The sequence below is a fragment of the Camellia sinensis genome, chromosome 10 (genome assembly GCF_055761805.1).
Source record: "Camellia sinensis isolate YWXY chromosome 10, ASM5576180v1, whole genome shotgun sequence".
NCBI lineage: Eukaryota > Viridiplantae > Streptophyta > Magnoliopsida > Ericales > Theaceae > Camellia > Camellia sinensis.
In genome coordinates this window covers 120,786,795-120,809,769 of record NC_138970.1, presented here as the reverse complement: position 1 = coordinate 120,809,769, position 22,975 = coordinate 120,786,795, and the positions used below count along the sequence as shown (strand labels likewise).

Below are 22,975 nucleotides of genomic sequence, written 5' to 3'. Positions count from 1 at the left end.
TAAAATAAATATAATAAATTAATATTAAAAATGCACCAACATTTATCTTACAGAATCTCTGTACAAATAATGTGGCTCAATAAAAATTGGATGAATGCTATATATATATATATATATATATACTAATTAGTCCATTAATTAGTGTATCAATTGATGATGTGACATAATTTAAAATATTTTTGGTATTTGTAATTTATATAATTAGTGGGATCACTAATAATATTATAACTAGTGTTGGTACACTTTTGTAATTTATATAATTAGTGGGATCACTAATAATATTATAACTAGTGTTGGTACACTAGTTAGTACACTAATTGGTACATGTAGCATCACTCTAAAAACTGAGTTATAATATTTGTAGGATAGGTTATCACAAATGTCGGAGTTAATATCATAATATGTATAATCAAGTGATAATTAAGTCATAATTCATATCTCAATAGGTCACAAAAATCATAATTAAATGATAATTAACACCTTAACAGGTCATAATTAAAGACTACAAAAATTATAATTAGGGACATATGATACACACCTCAAAAGAATTTCATAAAAAGATTTCACTTTGAAACAAAATTTTTATAATTCTACCGTGAACACAACACATGAATGGATAAGATTTTAGAGAGTTTATTTACATACATGTGTGTTTGATTTTGTTATTGATTTTTGTGTTCCTAAATTTATTCAAATATCCATGAAGGTAATTTTTATTTACAAAAACAGTATTATTACATCATTGTTATAGTATTTTTTGTATGAGTACAATTTTTTTTAATTGGTTATAATTTGCATCATGGTCGCATAAAAAGAAGACGGCTGATATATTTAAGCAAAGTTATGCGGCTGTTAGCGAGACACGGATTTTTGCCACCCATTTTGGGTAAAAAGTCAAACAAAGGTCTCTCCTCTCCAACCCCACGTTCCAAATAACTGCCAATAACTGATTGGCTTTACCTGAAAACAACAACAACAACAACAACAACAACAACAACAACAACAAATCTCTCTTTATTTCTTCTGAGTTTGAAATTCATTTTGGTTTTTCTATAGTGTTCATATCACACACACACACAAACACATATTATATATATATATATATATAAAAGAATAAGAATAAGAATGGGAATGTGTGTAAGAGTATGGAGTGGGTGGTGGTGGATTGTGGCTTGGCTGGTGGTGTTTGGAGGAGGATATTTGGTGAATGGTGAATTAAATTACAAAGAAGCACTCACCAAATCTATTATATTTCTGGAGGCACAGAGGTCTGGAAAGCTGCCTGCCAAACATAGGCCTCTTTGGAGAGGAGATTCTGCTCTTCAAGATGGAAAACTTGCTAATGTCTCTCTCTCTCTCTCTCTCTCTCAAATTATATTAAATTTAAGAATTGAATTGAATTGAGTTGATTAATTATTATTATTATTATTACCGTAGAAATGAATGAATGAATGAATATAAAATAGGTGGACCTTGTTGGGGGATACTACGATGCCGGAGACAACGTGAAGTATGGTCTACCAATGGCATTCACAGTAACAACCTTGTCTTGGGCTGCCATCTTCTATCATCCGCAGTTGAAAGCATTTGGAGAGCTCAGTAATGTCCATTCCGCTATCCGCTGGGGCACTGATTATTTTCTCAAAGCCAGTTCTAAACTTAACCACTTGTATGTCCAGGTAAATTATTTTTTCATGTTTTTATTTTTTATTTTTTAAATTCAGATGATGATGATTTTATTATTAATAATAAATAATTAAAGGTAGGAAATCCGGTAGCAGACCATGAATGTTGGATGAAGCCGGAAAACATGGAAGAAGGGGGAAGAAGTGTACTAGAGATAGATGAGAAGAAACCTGGAACAGAGATTGCAGCTGAAACAAGTGCAGCTATGGCTGCTTCTTCTATTGTCTTTAGAAACTTCAATAAAACCTATGCTACTCACCTCCTTAACAAAGCCAAGCTGGTACACCCTTTTTTCCATTTTTCTTTTTCATTTTTTCTTTTGTTAATCAATTCCATTTCCATTGAATGCTTCCCTGCAGCTTTTTGAATTTGCCAAAACACATAAAGGAACTTTTGATGGAGAATGCCCCTTCTATTGTTCTTACTCTGGATATAATGTACGTGTTGTGAGAGCCTCTGTTCTGTTATGTTCCTCTGTTCTGTTATGTTCTCTCTCTCTCTCTCTCTCTCTCTCTCTCTCTCTCTCTCTCTCTCTCTCTCTCTCTGTGTGCGCGTGTGTGTGAATTTAAGTATAACAATAATGAAAGAATGCAGGACGAGCTACTGTGGGCAGCAACATGGCTATACTTTGCAACCAGGGAGTCGGCCTATTTAGACTACATAGAGGACAACTCTATCAGCGCTAAGGTTGCTGAGTTTAGCTGGGACCTTAAATATGCCGGTGCTCAAGTTCTGCTTTCTCAAGTATGTCACATTATTATTATTATTCTTCTCTCTCTCTCTCTCTCTCTCTCTCTCTCAAATTAATTGAAATTGATGAAATTCATCAGTTGTATTGGGAAGGGCAGACGAGTTTCGAGACCTTTAAGCAGCAGGCTGACAGTTACATATGCTCTGTGCTTCCTTATAGTCCCTACCACCAGGTTTACATCTCTCCAGGTCTCTTTCTCTCTCTCTCTCTCTCTCCACATGGATGGATGAATGAATGTGGTGCGGTTAAAATCATCCTTAAATTAAGTAAATATTTATTAATCTGATTATCAGGTGGCTTGGTTCACCTAAGAGATGGGGCCAACTCACAATACGTAACAAGCACAGCTTTCCTGTTTAGTGTGTACAGTGATCTGTTGGCTAAACACAACCAACAGGTCACCTGCGGCAACCAACAGTACAATTCCAATCACCTCATGGCTTTCGCCAAGCAACAGGTAATTTTATTAAATAACTAATTCCTCTAATAAAAATTTAAAAAAATATATATATATTCTATTTCTAAAACTTATACATGACCATTTTCATTTTGGTTTTTGACATATTGAGTGCACTGCACTGCAGATGGATTATCTACTGGGGGAAAACCCAGAAAAAAGATCATACATGGTTGGGTTCGGAAACAACCCACCGACACAAGCCCACCACAGAGGTGCTTCTGTCCCAAACTTGTCCAAGGATGCACTGGCTAAAGTCAGTTGCCCTATGAGCTTTGTTAACTGGTTCAACAAAAATGTTCCCAACGCAAATGAACTTACAGGCGCCATCGTAGGCGGTCCTGATCGCTATGATAAATTTAAAGACCTACGTTCTGAGTCAGCCATGACTGAGCCAACAACATACACTAATTCACTTGCTGTTGGTGTTCTTGCAAAGCTCGCCGCCACCACCCACTCCGCAAACATCTGACTCTATCCATGTATGCATGTATACGAATAGAATGAATAATATAGATGCATGAAATGAATAATCAGCTGCAAGTATGTAGAGAAAAGCCAAAATTTGCCTCTCTCATGCAGCTACCTACCTACTAAACTACCTCTACATAACCTTAGCAGATATAATATGTAATAATAAGATCCTATTGAATATTTATAGTAAGATCGATCTAATATATATAGTATGGTTGATGATGGAGAGCTTCTACTTGTATTTAATTTGTCATTTATGTTCTAATTGTATAGTAATATTTATTGGTATTTTATTGAAATATTAGAATAACGGTAATGTCGAAAAGCAAATAATAATAATAGAAGAGCATTCCAATTCAAGCTTTTACCCAAAAAAAAAAAAAAATGCCATACCAAATGATGTGGTGCATTATTCACTTTTTATCCCACTTTGCCAATCCTTCTTCATCAATCATGTTTTCTTACCTCCCATTGTGGATTCAACGAGAGAAATGAATTTACAGCAGAAATGCAGTTACAGATTAGATACATCAAATATCTTAGTGATCTGAACTTGGAGGATGAGATGAAAACGTCAGAGGGGAGTAACGCAACAAAGCTTTATCAGGTTCAAGCATGTTAAGATGATCCAATACTGGAGTCATACTGCATCCAATAATCTGCACTAGGGAGTTTGAGTGGCCATTCAAAAATTCATCACCGATCTGCAAACACCACAAGAACAGCTTAAACCTAATGCAATTTAATTTAATCAGCACATGTGATACAAAAGATGAGTAGCATTTCAAATTTTTAACTACAAATAATGACGTGCAATGTGGGAAGTCAAAAACACAAGGTATGGGGGATCCTCCTATAATGCACATATCTACATCTAACCCACGTATCTACATCTAACCAATTCATCAAGATTATAGGGTATAAGTTGTTGTGGTCTGCTAACAGAGCAGTCAAAATTGATTAGTTGATAGTATTAGTTTTCCTTTTCAATGCGGCATCTTGTACCCGGATATGCATCATGCACTTGGGAATTGAGGCATTGACTCAAGCAGTACCTCCCACCCAGCAATCCCCTAACCAGTTCCCCCATTGTAATTTAAATCAAGAGTATAAGTCACCACTGGAATTCTCTGTCATTTTGCTCAGGTCAAGTTCTAGCGTAATATGTGAGGTTTCTACAGCAGTTTAACCACTGTTAATGTGTTGTTGGTCTTTTAAATCTTTATTGGGCCTCTACATGTATGGCCATGCATATGCATTCGATGTCACAACAGATGATATTACAGGAGGACATTATAAATCTTTTCACTCTTTATTTTTTCCTCAAATTACAGAAGATATGAGTACATGTCAACCACAATCTTAGCATATGTAATGTCAAAAAGTTACTAAAATAGGCTATTCCCAAACCAGCCCTAAATAATTTATAAGAGAAAAAAATTTAGGAGATAATAAATTGTGAACATTTTCATTATCTAGGTTTTTTTTTTTTTTGATAAATAAATCTAGGTTCAATTATTAATAAGGGTGGTGAGGATGGAAATGATGTGATCCATAATTGGCTCAAGTAGTGGAGTATGCCTGGTGTATTATGAGATCGACAATCACCAAGAAAATTGAAAGAATAATTTTATCAGGCCAATAATGCTTTATGGGAGAGAATGGTGGGAGTGTAGCTGATATGAGAATGCGTAAATAGATGTCTGATAAGACTAAGAAAGATAGGATTAGAAAAGAATATATTCATGAAATGGTAATTGAAGATAAGTTGAGAGAACAAGATAAAAGAAGGTTTTGTCATGTACCATGAAGACCAGTAGATGCAATGGTAATGAAGAGCAATATAATCACCATAAGTAGAAATGTTAAAGGCGGGGGAGATCTAAATTCACATCAGATGAAGTAGTAAAAAAACAAAATATGAATCTATCTAATTCAACTGAGCAGGACTCTTGACAGAGCAGAATGGCAAAAAATGATTCATGAGGTGATCCCACTTGAGTGAGATACAAGGCTTAGTTTTTTTTTTTTTTTTGAACAAATACAAGGCTTAGTTTGGTTTGGTTATAAGTAAATGAAAATAGAAAGAAAAATATTAAGCTATCTGTTGCATGAGATGCAAGTCAAAAGACTAAAACTTCAATAATCTATAACTTGAATACTAATAATGCAAGACTACTTTAAACAAATATTTTCTTAAATGAGATCTTGATAGTATCAACATCTAGGGGTGTCTCCATACTAAAGATATCATATTGTCAGCATGCATGATTGTGCTGCGATGTAGCGGAGTAAATCATTTAAGAATATCAAGAAGCTGCAAGGCTCAGTGTAGATATTACTGAAACCAGAAGAACTCTAGAAAAATACAACAGCATGTTCAAAACAAAATGTTCAGCAGGCTTATACTATACCTACGTTTCTTGCAAATGTATATAATAGGTGTTGAACATGCATACCTGCGTACATCCAAAGATCTTGAGCAGCTTAAGTGACAAGCAGCTGTCCACAATCAATCCCAGTGCTTCATTGGTAATTTTACGGCACCATGACAGATCCAAACTCAACAACTCCTTCGAACATTTGGCCAGCGACAAGGCAGTGTTGGGGCCAACCTGTTTACTTATTACTCATTAATTATGAGCAACATGCAAATAAATGCAGATGTATGTGTATTACAATCAAAATCATAGAATCATATGGTTCTTGATCCTGTATAGGCATTTCAATTTTCATTCCACAGTTGTTAGACAGCCCAATTCTGACAGGATTGTTTTATATTTTTTTGTAATAATACAAAGGACTTGGAACACAAGATAATACAATATCATTATAAGAAAATGTTCTTTGGCTTCTCTAGTTATCACTTCATAGTCTAATGTCAATCATACTTGATTTTAAGAATGATATTTCAAGAACGGAGCAGAATTGAAGCCTAATCTGCTTGCATTGATGGTGATGACAAAAAAGATGGGCCAGTTTAATCCTCACAGAGCTGTGTTACATGGACTAAAGAAATTCACCCAAAGTACCCGTGTCTACCGGATATGACAAGGCTAAGGGTGTGAGATATGTGTCCAACACCCATACTCAATTTTTAGTCTTGAACAATAACCAAAGCAGGCTTATTATTACAGGCTTACGTGTTTCCAAGATTTAAACTCCAGCCAGCATAACTGATGCTGGAGCTACATCACAACATATAAGAAGTGATGATGAGAGCAAAATGGTTGAAAGTCCAAACAGACATTTAGAAAACATGATTATTTGCTAGCCTGTACACCATATTGCCAGAACAAAGAAACTAACTCGCACTTTATAAACACAATGGAATGGGCAAATGCACCTTTTACATTACAAGCTAAAACCAAGATTGAGGAGCACATCCCAAATAAACGCAAGAATAAACAGGTCTGAGAAACTATGACGAGTTTAACATATCATGGAGGTCAATATTGCTTGACGACAGGTTTCCCTAGACAACACAAATAAATTCAGATAAAGCGTGTTTGTTCCTACCTTTCTGACATTATTCAGTGAAAGGTCCTTTAGAGACTTTCCAGAAGCTTCCAAGAATGCAGCAATAGCTTCATCACTGTCATGTGAAAAAATTCCAGCAATTAGATCACTGGCTTAATGAAAAAAAGAAAAAAGAACAAAAAAAATCCGGTGGCAAGATTCACCATCTGCAGCAGAATCACATAACCGAAGAATAAAAATTCTGAAAGAAAAAATTACAAAAGAACTCATAATAAGCAAGCTTGCAACCAGCTATTCAATATAACTTCAACTTCTGATAAGACCTATAATCTAGAAAGCTGAAGCATTGTCAGTAGAAACAAATGTAATACATCTTCAGTATCCACAGTGCCTCCTTCCAACTATTTGTGGTAAAGTCAGAAGGCAGTCATGCTCTTAAAGCATGACAAGTGGCAGATCTCTTACATTCCATTAAAAAAAACAAAAAAACAAAAAAAAATCAGTATTCTACTCTTGGATTTCCATTATGTGAACATTTTAACAAATTTAATCCAAACCTTTCAGTTATTCATCTTAACATCTCGTCTTAGCAACCCTAGCAATATGTCCTCAAGTTTCCCAGCCCTGCATTTCAAATGGCTGCACAATAGACGCTGACCATCCATCTCTCTAGTTTCATTGGAATGTTAATGATGCATTCCACACAGCTGCACCATAATCATAGACCACTCCTTGATGTAGGATGCCTTCTAGAAAGAAAGAGGAGAGAAGGGGACAAAGAAGAAGAGGGACGGACACAGCCCTAACACAAACGGCCACAGCCTAATATCTCAAATTATAAATAATACAATGTATACTCTAATAACAGTAAGTCAAGAAACCTAAACAAACTAGGAAACTAATCCTAATAGACTAGGGAAACAAATATTATTAAAATCCTAACCAAATTAAAACTATAATTAAAATAAAATACTAAATATACTAATATAAAAACTTAAAATAATAATTAAATAAACAAAAAAATAAAATCTCTATGGTACATTCCATGTAAGCCCTTCAATTTCATTTAAATGTGAGTGAGGTGATTGTGTGACAAGCATGAAGCATCCCTGATAATGTAGGTCAGTCCAGATTACATTCCCCAACAAGCTATGCTATGATGTCAGTCTCATGGAATGCAAATCCGCATTTCTAGCACTGACAATAATTAGTTGTGTGGCCAAAGGTCAGTAAGAATATGAAGATTTAAGGGTTTACATGGACATTTTGGAGAATTACGTCAATAATGAATGAAAATTGTTTGGGTCCTTATGGGTTTGGAAGCAGTACCCATGAACAGTAATTAAGGGGCTGTTTTTGCAAAATTTTGGGTGCTAGGATTCAGAGGTTAAAAGAAATTCAATAAAGTGTTGTTGTAGTGTATGGAGAGCACCTATTGTTTAGGGTTTTTAATGTTAGAGGAAGGGCCCATAGTTAGGGGAAAGACTTGGTCTCGTTTGGGAACATGCTATCTTAGTAACTTTTAGCTTTTTGGCTAAAATATGAGGTAAAAAAACTTATATGTTTGAAATGACTTTTTGATTTTTTACGAAAATATGTGCAAAAAATAGAGAGAAAAGGAAATCTTTGACTTTTTGGTATAGGTTATAAGCTTTGTGATTTTTTTAGTAACTTTTTGCCTTTTAGACTAAAACTATTACTTCCCAAACGAGACCTCTTGGAGACCTATGGGCTTAAAAGCGCGGGGGGGCAGGGGAAAGGAAGAGGAAGAAGAAAATTTTAACTACCACACCTAGAATCTGTATCACACTTAGGATTAGAAATGCATCACGCAATGATTAGAAAGCATACTTGCAGGAAAAATTTCTTGAACTTGTTAAAAACATTACATAGCTACATGAACATGTTAGGACAACCCTACACTAACAAAGACTAGCCATTCATTCCCCAGTGCTAGACCCTGAACTTAAGTGACTAGATATCAATCCAACATTAAGTGGCTGCTATCAGACATGAACCGCATTCTCACACCAATCAATGGCCCCTTCCTACACCAGTCAGGACTATTGACTCACCAAATTCGAAACCAACAAATCTGACTTCTAAAAGCTTATAACCAAACTAAAAACCATATATAAAGATCCAATAGCAGGAGACCTGTACTACAATCCATGGGCCAAATCGCCAACAAATTCTGAAATTACCAAAACACCCCTTATATAAAATTGGAGAAAATTCAAATTAGAACACATCAACAAAATATAAAACATATAGAAAACATATAACAACTCAAGGCATCCCAGAACGTTTTTTAGAGGCATTGTATGAACCGATGCCTTACTTGTATGACATGATAACCAATAGACTGACTATGACATGATACTGCATATAGTTTTATTCACTAATTAAGCTGGAAACTGAGAAATAAACAGAAACCAATTGAGAGAAACCTGAAACTGTTCTGGCGAAGTTTGAGTGTTTGAATTGATTGACAACCATTGGCAAGATATTGCATCGACAAATCCGTCAATTTATGCAAGTTCGAAATGTTAAGCGAACACATTCCAGGACAAGTATTTCCAATGACTTCTGTAGAAATATCGGTTAGTTTCCTGCATCAATTTAAAAAGAGCCTCTATCATTGGAGAAATTTAAAATCACCAAAAAATATGAAAGTTAGTTATAATCGAAAAGGAGAACAAGTCTAAATCTATCCAAAAAGGAAAGTGAAACAGGTCAAATAGACTTACAGACAACCAGCCAAATCAAGCTCCTTTAGATTTCGGCCACAAACAGGGATTATATCAGTGAGAAATTCATCACATACAGTCTGAATTCCTGCTACTGACAACACTTCCAAATGCTTAAATTTCTTCATTACAGGTGCAATAAGCATAGCATCTATTCGCTGGCAATTATCTATATAGAGCTCCTTCAAAATAGCTCCTAAAGAATCAGCTAGAATGTCGATGCCAGTATTAGAGAGAAGAGAGCACTGGCTCAAATTTATGGACTGTAGTGCAGGTGCTGACACAAGAAGTTCTTTTAGCGCAATATCAGTTAAACGACATGCACCCTTCAGGGATATGATAGCTAAATCAGGTAAGCTATTTGGAGACCGAGCTAAGGTTTTAACCAAGTTACCACCAAGCAAACATTGCCCACATAGGTCTAGCTGTAGAACCTGATTTCATAACGAAAGGAAACATTAAGTTAGATCAGAATACAATAATCAACTGAAAGAAATGTAAAAAGACATCCGAAGTGAGATGAAACTTGTACACTGTACAGTAATGTGCCAAAAGGGAAAGATATAGATGTGTGGAAAAGCACAAAAGATACTTCACGAGGCTAAAATTTTTCTGAAGTATCACTCCATTGTTCAAATTTAATTGTCAAAAATAGCTAGGTTATGAAGTTGACTGATTAACAGTTACACCTTAAAAGTACGTGCACTCATGGATGCGCACATGCATGCACAATCACACATCTGAACCACACAAAAAAAACAAGAAAGCATAGAAATAACCTATCAAAGTTCCAAACACCTGTCAAGCATATATACATAACCCGTTCATTGGACTCTTCAACAATACAAGACCAAAGGGTAATAGGGCATGCAACTTGTATTTCTCTACCTATACCCTACTTTTTTTTATTAAAATTATATATATATATATTATAAATTATAATTGAATTGAGTCATAGGACCAAGTAACCAACAAAAACAAAGAGTACCTTTAATCTAGGTTTATGTTACATCTATGATACATGGACTCCGCTGCTATGTATCTAGTGGTCGGACTTATCAAATCATAAATTTAAGGGTATGCGGATTCAACAAAAAAAATGTCATATTTTTATATTTTTAATCAAGTATGTGAGATAAAATGATGCTATATGTAACTTAAAATGTCAAAAAGACATTTATAACAATTATACAACAATATGTACATATAATAATAGTGTTATATATAGTTATGTAATAAGTATCCGTTGAAAAGTACCCGACACATATGTTATGCCTATGTCGAACACCCAACACTCGGACAAGGGTGTGGGACATGTGTCCGTGTGTTCGTGTTGTGTCAATTGTCTGTACTTCTTAAATAACATGTCTTATCTTCTATTTCTTATATTCCAATTCAAATATTGGCAGCTCCATAGGATTTTTTGCTTTAGCTCCTAAAATTTGTACTCATACAATTGAGAAAATATCATTTTGCCCCTCAAACTATCACTTAAAAATCAATTTAACCTTTGTTCTTTTAATAATATCAATTTTATACAGAAACTATTCGATTTTGCATCAATTTTACCTCGTCCATCAATTGTCGTCTATAATCAAACAGAAGTTGCAGATGTGGCACCCAAACTTCATTTGAAATTTCATTTTACCCCCCAAATTACCTCCAAAATATCAATTAGACCCCTGAATAAAATGAAGTTTGGGGGTCTAATTGATATTTTGGAGATAATTTGGGGGGTACAATGAAATTTCAAACGAAATTTAAGTGCCCTGTGAGCAACTTATGTTTGATTATAACTAGCAGTTAACATCGGAGATAAAATTGATCCAAAATCAAATAGTTTAAGTGTAAAATTAATATTATTAAAAGAATAGAAGTTGAATTGATTTTTGAGTGATAGTTCGGGGAAAAATGATATTTCCTCCATAAAATATGTTCTCTTCCAAAGGATTTTCTTCTCTTAAGACATGAAATAGACGAAGCACCATCTCTCTCTCATCCAATTGACTTATGAACTCTATCAAAGGCCTTTCATCTCTTGCATCAAATAATGCATAGCCTTCTTCAAGTCAAGATGGAAAACACTGAATGGAACCAATGACCTCACCCTAAACTACAAACCTCGAATAAGGGATTCCCTGTTATTATCATCCTTAGTGCATTCCCACAGATCATTATCATTTATCTTTTGTTTTTATTCTTTTCTCTATCACTTGCAATTTGCAAACACCACGGTTTTAGAAATTTCTTCACCACCTTTGTATATACTAAATTGCAAATTATTAGTTGATACTTTCCTAGTGTAACGCCCCAAAATAAATAGACCTCAGAAAACTCTGATTAACTCCTCAATAAACCTCAATCCTCATTAATTATGGATTCTTTACAATTTAAAAATCATATATGCATATTCAAGATCCTTATGTTAGAGATGTAAAGGTTCCACATGCCTTTATGCTTTCAAAGCTTCTAAGACAATAATTTACAACATGTAACAAGGATTCAACAGAAATTAAAACAAAGTGATGCCCCTACGGGCTACACATTCCGAGGCTTAAGCCCAGTTACAGGTAAATGGTTTTCTAACCCATACAAAAATAGCCATTAGCTTAACAAAATACAACAACAAGAGATAAGAGCCTTGTGCTCCCAAAACAATTCTCCACACATCTACTTTGGCAGGACCACAACAGCTTTTCCTGCAACAAATCCACTAGGGGTGAGCACAAAGCCCAGTAGAGAATTTTTAACAGAGTATATACAATTTATACAGTCTCATGAGATGGATGCACATGCCATGCCATGCTCAAAATAGTTTCTCTTTTGAAAATCTCATGCACAGTACTTGTTCGAAAATATAATCAAACCAATGATTTCCATCTATCACAAGGGGTGGTAAATACAATTCAGGCAAATCCCCAAGGCTAGTGTTTGCAAGTAGGCTTATCAGGCACTACCAAACCCTACCTTACCAACTTCTAATCGGAGGACTTAGGCACCCGCACGCAAGTGTTCTAGTCTTATACCAAGGACACGCAGGCCAACTTAGTTCTCAAACTACACCCCCTAACAGGATTTCCCACCATATAACTCAAAACATTTCCAAAGTCAACAATTGTTTTCCTCAAACAATAAATCAATTTTCCAAACATAGCTACTGTAAGCAATATTCAAAGATATGCAAATGAATGAAATGAGATGTAATTATATATATATAGCTTCATTGTACAATTTCCACAATTCTCAACATTTACTCAATGTGAAATGCGATAATCCATATTTCTCAATTTCTCAAAATCATATCCAAAATTCATATTCATGCGACATCTGATACCATTCCATATTCACAATCATTATTCATTTTCCTTTCATAGTCCAACCATATATAAAATCATGCTATCCATATAATTTCTCAACAACAAAATTCATCAATCCCATAAATATCTCAATCAACACAATAACATGTGAAAGTTCATTTTCCAATCTTCATCTTTTCAAGATAAGTATAACAATATTCAATTAACTATTTTCTCAATATCAATTCCTCTTCTACAAGGGATTTCAACAATAGGGATAAGTATAACAATTTCTTCATCATTTCTCAAAATGGATCTCAACATTACATGATCTCACAAAATCCCTAAATTTTCCCAAATTTCCAAAATCTAGGCTTTTCAAAAAAAAAAAAAAAAAAAAAAAAAAAATTGTGTTTCTCTTTAGAAAGCTTTAACACTTCTAAAAAATCCCAACTATCACGCAACTCATATATGTTTTGCAATACAACATTTTCCTCATTTTCCTCAACTCTAAGGTTTTCGCAAAAGTTAGGGGTTTCCTTATACTTGAAAGATTTTTGCTCATGGAACTCCCAATACATACTCATAATTCATAAATTAAAGGATTTAGTGAGAAATTTAAGAAAACCCCTCTTTAAACAAAACACAATCTCATAAAATGAAACCCTAAATCAATACACTCCAAACAAAATCAAAATAGCCATAGACTTCCAAAAAGGTATATATAATTCTAAGAAAATCCCTACCTCAAGATTTGGAGAAGGAAGATGAGAAAAACTCCAAAAATCAACAGTGATGAAACCCGATCTCCACCGCACAAAATGTAGCCCTAGGTCAACTCTCCAACTCTATTACTTAGAAAGTGAATCGTTCTAGTACATGGAACGGGAACGTGATACCCCACATGCTCTAAAATGTGGTACGATTGGAGTAAACTTATATATATATTACACTTAAGAATTTAAGGTACTTCTAAAGTAATTTTCTTTTAACTATTAGGTGTCCAATAATTTTTTTTCCCTTCATGTAACAAATCATTTCTATTAAAATTATGACCCATTTTTTATGTCTTTGTCTTGTCAAAAGTTAACTCCCCTTAGATTTTAGTTCATATATTTAATTTTTTTGTCTCCTCAGGTAACATTTAAAGAAATATATTGGAAAAAACTTTTGAGATCGTTTCGGATCACTAAATTTATCTTTTTGGAACAAAAGTGTACCATGTTTCGGAACGTGCATACCAATACGTAATTCGCTAGGGTATGAGCGTTTTCTAGTAACATAGCTCCAACTTTGATGAAGGAACTTGGGTCAAAACTTCAATGGATTTGAAGAAATGAAGCGTTTAATGTGGTTGTTGGGTGTTTGTAGAGAGAAGGTAGAGGAAGTGATTTTAGAGAGAGAGGGAGAGAGAGAGAGAGAGAGAGATGAGTTAAAATGAAATACACTTAGCCCAAGGAGAAGAAAAGGAAGAAATTTCAGACATTCAGCATTTTTCTTCGCGTGCAGTACCTTCCCTGCACGTACGACACTCACCCTTGCACGTGCGGTTATTTTAGTCACCAACCGCCTGAAGCTCCCCTTCCCTGCAAGTGCAACTCACCCTCCCGCACATGTGGCACCACTTCCGCACGTGGGGCACCAAACCCCGCACAGGTAGTTTTGCCACAACCTAGATTTTTGCAAGTTCAACAAGCCCATGACCACCCCGACTCCAACTACACTTCCGAAACCAGAAAAAATAGACCTGGGAACAAAAATGGAAAAAATGTAAATTCGAGAAAAGTTTTAAGAACGATGGTCCTTCAAAATGCTAAGGGTGGGGTGGCCTGCCGAGCCAACTTTTTAAGGGCTTTGGGATTGATATTTAAGCTTGTAGACCAGAGCTTAGGCCTTGTTTGGGAAGACTAAATAAATGCACTTTTTGACTTTTCTTGTATTATGTGTAGAAAAAATAGAGAGGAGATGTTGATTGATGTGACCGAAAAAAGATAAAAAGATGAAATAAGTGCACTTTTTTAGTTTAGCCAAACTTGGCCTAAATCTTTGGGTAATTCTACACCACATATTTATCTCCTTACACCCTATTTTTTATTACACTACCTTTCATCTCATTACACTATCCATAATTCCTAATATATCCTCATCCTTACCAATTCATCATCTTTTTACACCTATTCACATTTGAAACCCTAATTTCATCCCACCATTGTTTCCACCTTCAGCCACCACCGCTGAAACTCGACTCTCATCACCGCAATCCCCCTTAACGCCGCCACGACAACCGTAGCCACCGGCCATCCATAGCGACCATCACTTACCACGATCACCACCCATCGCGAACCAAATCCCGCAGCCATACACCACCGCCCGTGAACCCAACCTTTGCAGCTGCCATCATCGTGAATCTATCCCTGCAACCTAGAGAGAGAGAGAGAGAGAGAGAGAGAGAGAGTTTCAAATCTAGGGTTTGGAGAAGAAGAAGAAGAAGAAGAAGAAGAAGAAGGAAGATCTGGTCGCTGCTGGTCGCAGAGGAATGAGGTGGGTCGTCAAGGATTGTGGCAGTTCTAGGCAAGGTTGTTAAGATCGCGATGCGGATCGTAAGATCGTACGATCCAATATATACAATTCGATCTGACTCATACTTTGGATCAGGCCTATGTCAGGATCGTTGCGAGATCGTTGGAATCGTGTTAGGATCGCGATTCTTTGCGATTCTGTTTAAGAGGGCTTTTTTGCTAACTTTAACTCAAAATAACCCTCATCAAAAGAGAAGAAACAAAAATATTACTATCTAAGCTGAAGAACACATTCGATTAGGGCAAAACAAGTTAGGGAAAAAGAGATTGGAAAGCTTCAGATTTTCTAGAACCAGGTACTATTTTTCTTCTTCTATTCTAATCTTCCCTCTCTTTTTCTTTTTTCTGTTGCTCTTCTTCTTCGCTGCTCTTCTTCTTCTTCTTCTTCTTCTTCTTCTACTCTCTGTTTGATTCTTGTTATTCTCTCTATTCGATTTGAATCAAATCGAATCATCCTTTTTTCTTCTTTCGACTTCTTTTCTCTAGAATGGTGCTCCTCTCTCTCTCTCTGGTGTTCATTTTTCCTGGTTCTTCTTCGTTCTTTTTCCCTCTTGCTGCGTACTGTTTTTTTTCTCCCCCTCTTCTACTTTGGTTCTTTTTCCCTGAACTTATGCTGAAAAAAAGCTCTTTTAATTTTAAAAATGCTACTATTGGTGAAGACATTGAGGAGTTGGATGACACCGAGGGTGATGATGATGATTGTGGCAATGACATTAATGTTGATTGCAGCAATGATGATAATATTGGCGACAATCATGACTTATTTTATTTGTTCTCCCCTCATTTAAGTTGTCTTCTTTTCATTAAGAAACAATGAGAATGTTGTGCAAGTGTTGGTATTTTCTTTTATTATGTTATTTATTTTTTTTTAAGAAAAAATGTTTGAATGCTACCTTTAATTGCTATATTTCTTTTTCTTTTTTTTTTTTTTTTGGGGGGGGGGGGGGGATTATTCTATATACATTTTGATAGTATTACTTAGTCATATAAAGGTAGAGTTTTGTAAATATGATTTGAGAGTATGAGTTGTATTTTGAGTTTGTGAGTTTTAAAATTATGATTTGAGTGTGGAAAATTTGTTTGGTGAAGAGTTTTGAAAAGAGTTTTGAATTGAGTGAGAATTTTTTGATGTGACATATGATATTCGATACAAAAACTTACAACTCATAACCAAACATACAACTCAAAATTCTATTAAAACACATAAAAAATATTTAAAAGTTCGGAAAATATTTTTTTCGAATATATAAAAATTAACATATGTCAATTGCAAAAAAAAAAAAATTCACTGTTCCGGTCAACCGGTGGGATGACCGGTTAGGTCAAATTTGAAAAAAAAAAAATTTGAAAACCAAGCCTAAGACAGAGTGTTTTGTGCAGAGTTTTGGAAACGTGATTTCAGAACACGTTCCAAACATCATACTTGAATCAAGTTGTAGAACCATAGTTTGAAAACACAACCAAACACAGCCTATTACTTTCTTTTATCATTTTAGTAAGATATTACGATTCTCAATCTGATCCTACGATCCGATCTAGCAGACCTCCAAAACGATCCTGCGTAGGATCCCGATCTTAACAACCTTGGTTTTAGGGAGGTGGAGAAGTAGCGGGGGGTTGCCGGAGGTAGGGGAAAGAATGCTGGGGGTTGGGAGAGAGTTGTCGGAGGTGGGAAACAATAGGGGGAGGGCTGCCAAAGGTGGGGGAAGAGTAGAGAGAGAGAGAGAGAGAGTGAAGGGTGATGGGTGGGATAAGAAATTGGTGGTTCAATTTTTAGGGTTTAGGGATCAATTGGTAATTTTACACAAAAGGATAAAATTGTGATAGAAAAAATAGAAATTAAAGGGAGTAATGAGTAGTAGTTTTTTTTTTTTTTTTTTTTTTTTTGTGGTGTATGTAGAATTACCCTAAATCTTTAAGCCCATTTACCAAATGTGCCAAGCTTAGGAATAGTCCTTGAGGCCTAGTCCAATCAAGCCCAACTATTAATAAATTATATACAAGGCATATAAAATATATTATATACAACATGCGCATAGAATACACAGACCATGTATAATTTATTTTGTTTCGCTTTTGTTTAGATAAAGAAAATGCACTTAAGAAAAAAAATACACCCACTAAGGTTTGAACCTAGGATGTAACGAGTAAATACCAAGTATTTGTGTTAACTCAATTACGAAATTATTATTTAGTTTCTTAACATTTATTTTTTTATCTTGTGTGGGCTTAGGATTGTGATATAATTTTAGGGCCGAGCCTGGGAGGGGATTTTTAGGCCTAATGTTTGGTAGGGTTGGGTTTGGACACGTGATTTTTTTCTCGCTTAAGCCCGGCCTAGTCGATGTCCATCCTTACAAAAAACATTCAGAAGAGGGGGACGGGGAAGAGCCCTTGACGCATGTCCTGAAGTTAGACCCAAAGGACTATCACCATGCAGTGCCATATATAATATAATAGCTAAGAAAGTTCCCATTGCGGATGATAAGAGGAGCATGGTGCATGGTCGTCCCATTTATATAAGGTGGTCAGCCAGGGGGAGCCAAACCAAGCACTTGAGGTGCCAAGTGACCAACCCTCTTGGCTGGGCATGAGTCATTCAAATTAGAAATATAATCCACCTGAACGTAAACTGTAAGTAAATGAGTAGTAAGCTAGCAAATATGGCTACTACTACTCTGTTACTTTATGCTACTTTACTAAAACCAAACAGACAGGTATATAGCTAACAAATGATAAGGAAAAACTGTTTACCTTCAAGTTCTTAGGATCAAAACTCCCAAATCTTTTGGTAAACTGTTCTTCTGTTATCCATGAACAGTCCTTTATGCGTATCTCAGTTGGAGACCCTTGCACAAGGAGGTCCAAGGCATGGATATTCATTTTACGCGAATCACAGAGCAAATCAGTGAGTCTATGCTTCAGAGCATCTGGTATATGTTCAAGAGAAACTATAGCCTCAGCATTCTTAGCAAGGACTTCCAATGACAGATCCAACAGCAAAGGAACTGATGGCATGGAAATGTTACGGTCACGATCTTTTGAGGGCTTCCAAATGATCAGTTTTTGAGGACTATGCTTCATATTTCGCTCTTTAATTAGCTTCATCTCAGTATAAAAGGGACCCAGAAAGTTCTCGAATTTTTTACCAGCTTCTATGGGCTGCATTTGCATTTCTTTGTTAAAAGACTCCTGGGGATCCTCCTGCTGAGAATTAGGAACTGCAAGCCGAGAAGCATGATGACGAGCAATTTCACGGTATCTATTTGTATCTGCCCTTTGATTTAATATTTGAGGCGCCCTCGCAATTCTTCTTTCGGGCTCCCTTCTGAATTCCAAATTTTCAGTTCCCCATAGCTGGATAGTTTCCTCTGGATGGTTAGTTTCATTTAGCTGGATACCACCAGAATCTGCTGATCTGATCAACTCCTGCCCTCCAGGTCTCGAATCGAAGGGGATGAGATTTGGGGCAAGTGATAACCAGGGGTCAACAAGTTTACCTTTCCCCTTTTCTTCTCTGGTATATCTCTTTCCACTACTCATTGAAACACATCCATCAGAACTTGTTCCTAATTCCAATGTTACCGAACCCATATGAATACTTCCATTACTTTCATCAGCAAATCCTTCGTCAATTTCCTTACCTTTTCTTCTTGTATCTCTTTCATCAGGAAGTTTTTGATCCTCATCCTCGCTCTCATCAGATGAAATGTGAATGATATCCACCCTTTGAGCTATTACGGGTCCTAATTGACTATGTTCGTGTAATCCTCTTTCACTTCCTCCCTCGTCTGCCTCCATAGCTGGCAAATTAAGGTCAAATTCCATTTGTCCCAAATTTAAATCCCAACTTGAATTTTCCTTCCCCGTGCCATGATCAACCATCATGATCGATTCACAATTCCGATTCGAATTACCACAAGCAGTAATAGGCCCCATATTCCCCAAATCCCTGCCATGATCACCCTTATCAATCTCTTCTTCCCCTCTATCCCCATTTCCACAACCTTCACTTCCTCTCAAAACCCTAGCTTCCTCTAAAAAGAATTCTTCTACATCAATTATGTGATGATTTTTTTGGCAACCTTCAATTCCCCTATCCGGCTCTTCTGAATCACTAACATCAATTGTGCAAATAGCCCTGATTCCCTCAACTACAGAAGAAGATTGTTGGACGCAAATTACCTGAGACCCAGTTCCCTGATTTTCTTGACGTTCAATTTCCATACCCGGTTCTTCTGAACAGGCAAATTCCTCGCCAACTGGATCCAAAACCCTAACTTTCTTCTTCTGCCTCGGTATCTTGTCCTCAGAATTTGAATTCCCATCATCAGCAGCACCGGCTTCTTCACTCAGTCTCTTCATTTTCAGCCCCCGATCACAACGATATCCGAGTCTTTTTCACAATCTTGGTCTCCAATTAAACCGAAACTATAAACTGTGACACCGATTGCAGTCTAAATTCAAAGACTGATTGGTCGAAAGGTTAGGGTTTTGATGAGGAAGAGAAGAGAGCAGTGTGGGTGAGCAGGTGCGAAGAATGTTCAGTGTGAATTTCGGAGAAGAAGAAGAAGAAACAAGTGGGGGAGTATGAAACAGGCTTTTCGATTGATTCATTTATAATTAGGGTTTGGAGAGGAATAAAGCAATTCAAAGATGAGAGACAGAGACGGTGCTGGCAAGTGAAACTTTCGTAGCTTTTTCCCCGCGATAGGAAGTGAAACTTTCTTGGGCCCTGAGTTTTAATTTGACCTGCGGTGACGGAGAGATTCTATTTATGCATCACCTGGTACATTATTAATTAAATTATTTTTTATTATAATTTTAATCTTAAGTAAAAGAATTACAATAAAGAATTACAATAATTCGTATAATTATCATAAAAGGGACTAATGAATATAATGCATATCAACAATTTTAAGCTTGTTACTTATGTATCTTGTTTATTAAGAATTCAAAAATTTTAAAATAAAATCAAAAACTCTTAAAGAAATAACTAAAAATATACGTATTATTGAAGATTTTAATTGGATTCAATGAAGGATGTATTTGACAATATTGATTCGGAACAAAGGAACAAGGAAAAGTTATTTTTTCTTTTTTTTTTTCTTTCTTTCTCCGTTTTCGTTTACTTGCTGAGTAGCAAACTGTTTGTATTAGTTCGGTTATCCAGAGTCGAATAATATATCAATATTCGACTACCTACAATCGAACAAATTATACCTATTCAGTTTCATAATGTCGAACCTCATCCAATTATTCGATTTGTAGATCGAACAAACACCATATGTGCGGTTAGAAAAAGTTGAACAGTTTCACTTAATTCGACTTGGTACTACCGAACACTTATAATTTTTTTTTTTTTTTTTTTCCAGAACTGTGCATCCATGGAATGCAATAATGTTGGATCTAGGGTCTTGTTGACTACACAAGTCAATTTATTACTAATGAGGCAGTCTCATATCAAAAATTAGTATTTTTTTTTTCTTTTTCTTTTTGCATGTTTAATGACTTTGGTGAATTTGACTTGTAGATTTTTAAGAGCAAAGAAGAATTGCTCAATTGGGTACGAGACGTTGAAAGGAAAAATAGGTTTGTGATTGTCATCAAGACATCGAACTGTGGTGGTGGTCATAAGACACCAATGATATATCTTGCTTGTGAGAGAAGTGGTCAATATAGAGCTCATAAGAAATTAAAAGGAGATGATTCAAACAAAAAAATTGTGAAGATAACGAGTACAAAGAAATGCGGGTGTCCCTTTGAGTTGAGAGCTCATAAGTTGATGGCTGATGATGATTGGATAGTAGATGTAGCATGTGGAATGCATAACCATGCTCTTGCTAAACATTTTGAAGGACATTCATTTGCAGAGAGATTATCTGAGGAAGAAACATCATTATTAGTGGATATGTCCAAAAATATGGTCAGACCAAAAGAGATTTTGTTTTTCTTGAAACAAAAGGATGCTTGAATGTAACCACTATGAAAACCATTTATAATGTACATCATAGAAATAATGTTATTAAGAAAGCTGGGAGATCACAAACATAACAGTTGTTGGGTGAATTACAAAAGCATAATTACATTAAGCGGCATAGGTGTGACAACAACACGATGATTGTCACAGACTTGTTTTAGGCACATCCTGTCAGTTTAGATTTGCTCCGTTCATTTCCAAAGGTGTTGATCGTGGACTGCACATATAAGACAAATCGATGTCGTCTTCCTCTTCTTGAGATAGTTGGTGTGACATCCACTGATATGTCATTCTCCGTAGCCTTTGCATATCTCCAATTTGAGCGGATTGATAACTACGTTTGGGTGTTAACTACATTGCATAGTCTCTTGGAAGACATTGCTATTCCTGAGGTGATTGTCACGGACAGGGAGCTTGCTTTGATGAATGCTATTGACAGGGTATTTTCTACATCTCGACATTTATTATGCCGATGGCATATTAGTAGAAATGTACTGGTGAAATGCAAGAAAATGTTAAAGAGTAAGGAGGAATGGGACAAGTTTATCTCCTTATGGAATTTCTTAGTACTCTCCTCAGCTGAGCTTAAATACAATGAACACCTTGCTAGGCTACTTGCGAATTTTGATACATATCCTGAGACAGTGCAATATGTGTCACAAAGTTGGTTAATTCCATATAAGGATAAGTTTGTTGTTGTATGGACAGATAGTTGTATGCACTTCGGGAATGTTTCAACCAACAGGTAATATATATTTGTCTACCTTGCACTATTAGTCATTATGATTTTGATTATTTAAACTTAATTATGTTAATTGTTTCCATTGTACACAGGGTTGAAAGTGCACATGCAAAACTTAAACGGCAACTTGGTTCTAACTAAGTCAATTTTGAGTGTTCTTGGACCAAGATCCATAGTTTGCTTAAGTTGTAGCATGTTGGTATTAAGGCATCGTTTAAGAAGAGTTTAACCGTTGTACAACACTAGTTCTAACCATCCCATTTTAGAGAGCTCCGAGGTAATATCTCTATTTCTGCATTAGATCATGTCTTAGCGAAGAGTAAGCGAGTGAATGATGTTGGCATTGATGCTTCAGAATGTGGATGTGTTGTTCGATGAACACACGGGTTACCTTGTGCCCATGAGATTGCAGATTACGTCCGATAGGGTCGTCCAATACCACTTGATAACATTAACCCACATTGGAGGACTCTTGAGCTAATACAAAAGTTGAAGAATGATAAAATGGAATTGAGTTGTGAACCAAAGTTTGATCTCATACTTAAGTAATTCAATACATCTGATTACACTATGTAGTTGGAAATTCTGCATAAGTTAGGAGAGATTGCAAATCTGCAAAGTAGTTTTCTCATTGAGCCGGATGTGAAGCCCAACCCTCGAGGTAAGGGACATAAGAAGATAGATGTATCTACACATCGAGACTCATGTGCATTTAAGTTGGTTCAGTTTGGACATGATAACCACTCACCTATGGGCACCCAAATCCCCACACAGGGATTC

At 35.8% G+C, this 22,975-nt stretch overlaps 2 protein-coding genes across 2 annotated transcripts; one reads left to right on the top strand and one right to left on the bottom strand.

The window, feature by feature from the left end:
* Nucleotides 1–1,098: 1,098 nt before the first annotated feature.
* Nucleotides 1,099–3,728, top strand: GH9A4 (glycosyl hydrolase 9A4). The gene is made up of 8 exons (XM_028207222.2): nt 1,099–1,344; nt 1,467–1,679; nt 1,763–1,966; nt 2,046–2,123; nt 2,281–2,430; nt 2,517–2,625; nt 2,731–2,894; nt 3,022–3,728. Exons 1-8 carry the CDS (start codon nt 1,126–1,128, stop codon nt 3,364–3,366), a joined length of 1,482 nt encoding a protein of 493 aa, XP_028063023.2. The 5' UTR covers nt 1,099–1,125; the 3' UTR covers nt 3,367–3,728.
* Nucleotides 3,729–3,743: 15 nt separating this feature from the next.
* LOC114266342 (uncharacterized) lies at nt 3,744–20,238 on the bottom strand. The gene is made up of 6 exons (XM_028207220.2): nt 18,228–20,238; nt 9,599–10,032; nt 9,299–9,460; nt 6,888–6,963; nt 5,828–5,983; nt 3,744–4,072 (listed from the first exon to the last, which is right to left on the bottom strand). The coding sequence occupies exons 1-6, from the start codon at nt 19,836–19,838 to the stop codon at nt 3,908–3,910; spliced, it is 2,604 nt and encodes an 867-aa protein (XP_028063021.2). The 5' UTR covers nt 19,839–20,238; the 3' UTR covers nt 3,744–3,907.
* Between the last annotated feature and the right edge of the window lie 2,737 nt (nt 20,239–22,975).

Bases quoted from the DNA above. Each gene is read 5' to 3' on its own strand.
- GH9A4 (XM_028207222.2), top strand. From the start codon at position 1,126: ATGGGAATGTGTGTAAGAGTATGGAGTGGGTGGTGGTGGATTGTGGCT. The intron at 1,680-1,762 runs GTAAATTATTTT...AAATAATTAAAG, and splicing joins TTAACCACTTGTATGTCCAG to GTAGGAAATCCGGTAGCAGA. The intron at 2,895-3,021 runs GTAATTTTATTA...ACTGCACTGCAG, and splicing joins TGGCTTTCGCCAAGCAACAG to ATGGATTATCTACTGGGGGA.
- LOC114266342 (XM_028207220.2), bottom strand. From the start codon at position 19,838: ATGAAGAGACTGAGTGAAGAAGCCGGTGCTGCTGATGATGGGAATTCA. The intron at 5,984-6,887 runs GTAGGAACAAAC...ATAAGTAAACAG, and splicing joins CACTGAATAATGTCAGAAAG to GTTGGCCCCAACACTGCCTT. The intron at 4,073-5,827 runs GTATGCATGTTC...TGGTGTTTGCAG, and splicing joins AGATCTTTGGATGTACGCAG to ATCGGTGATGAATTTTTGAA.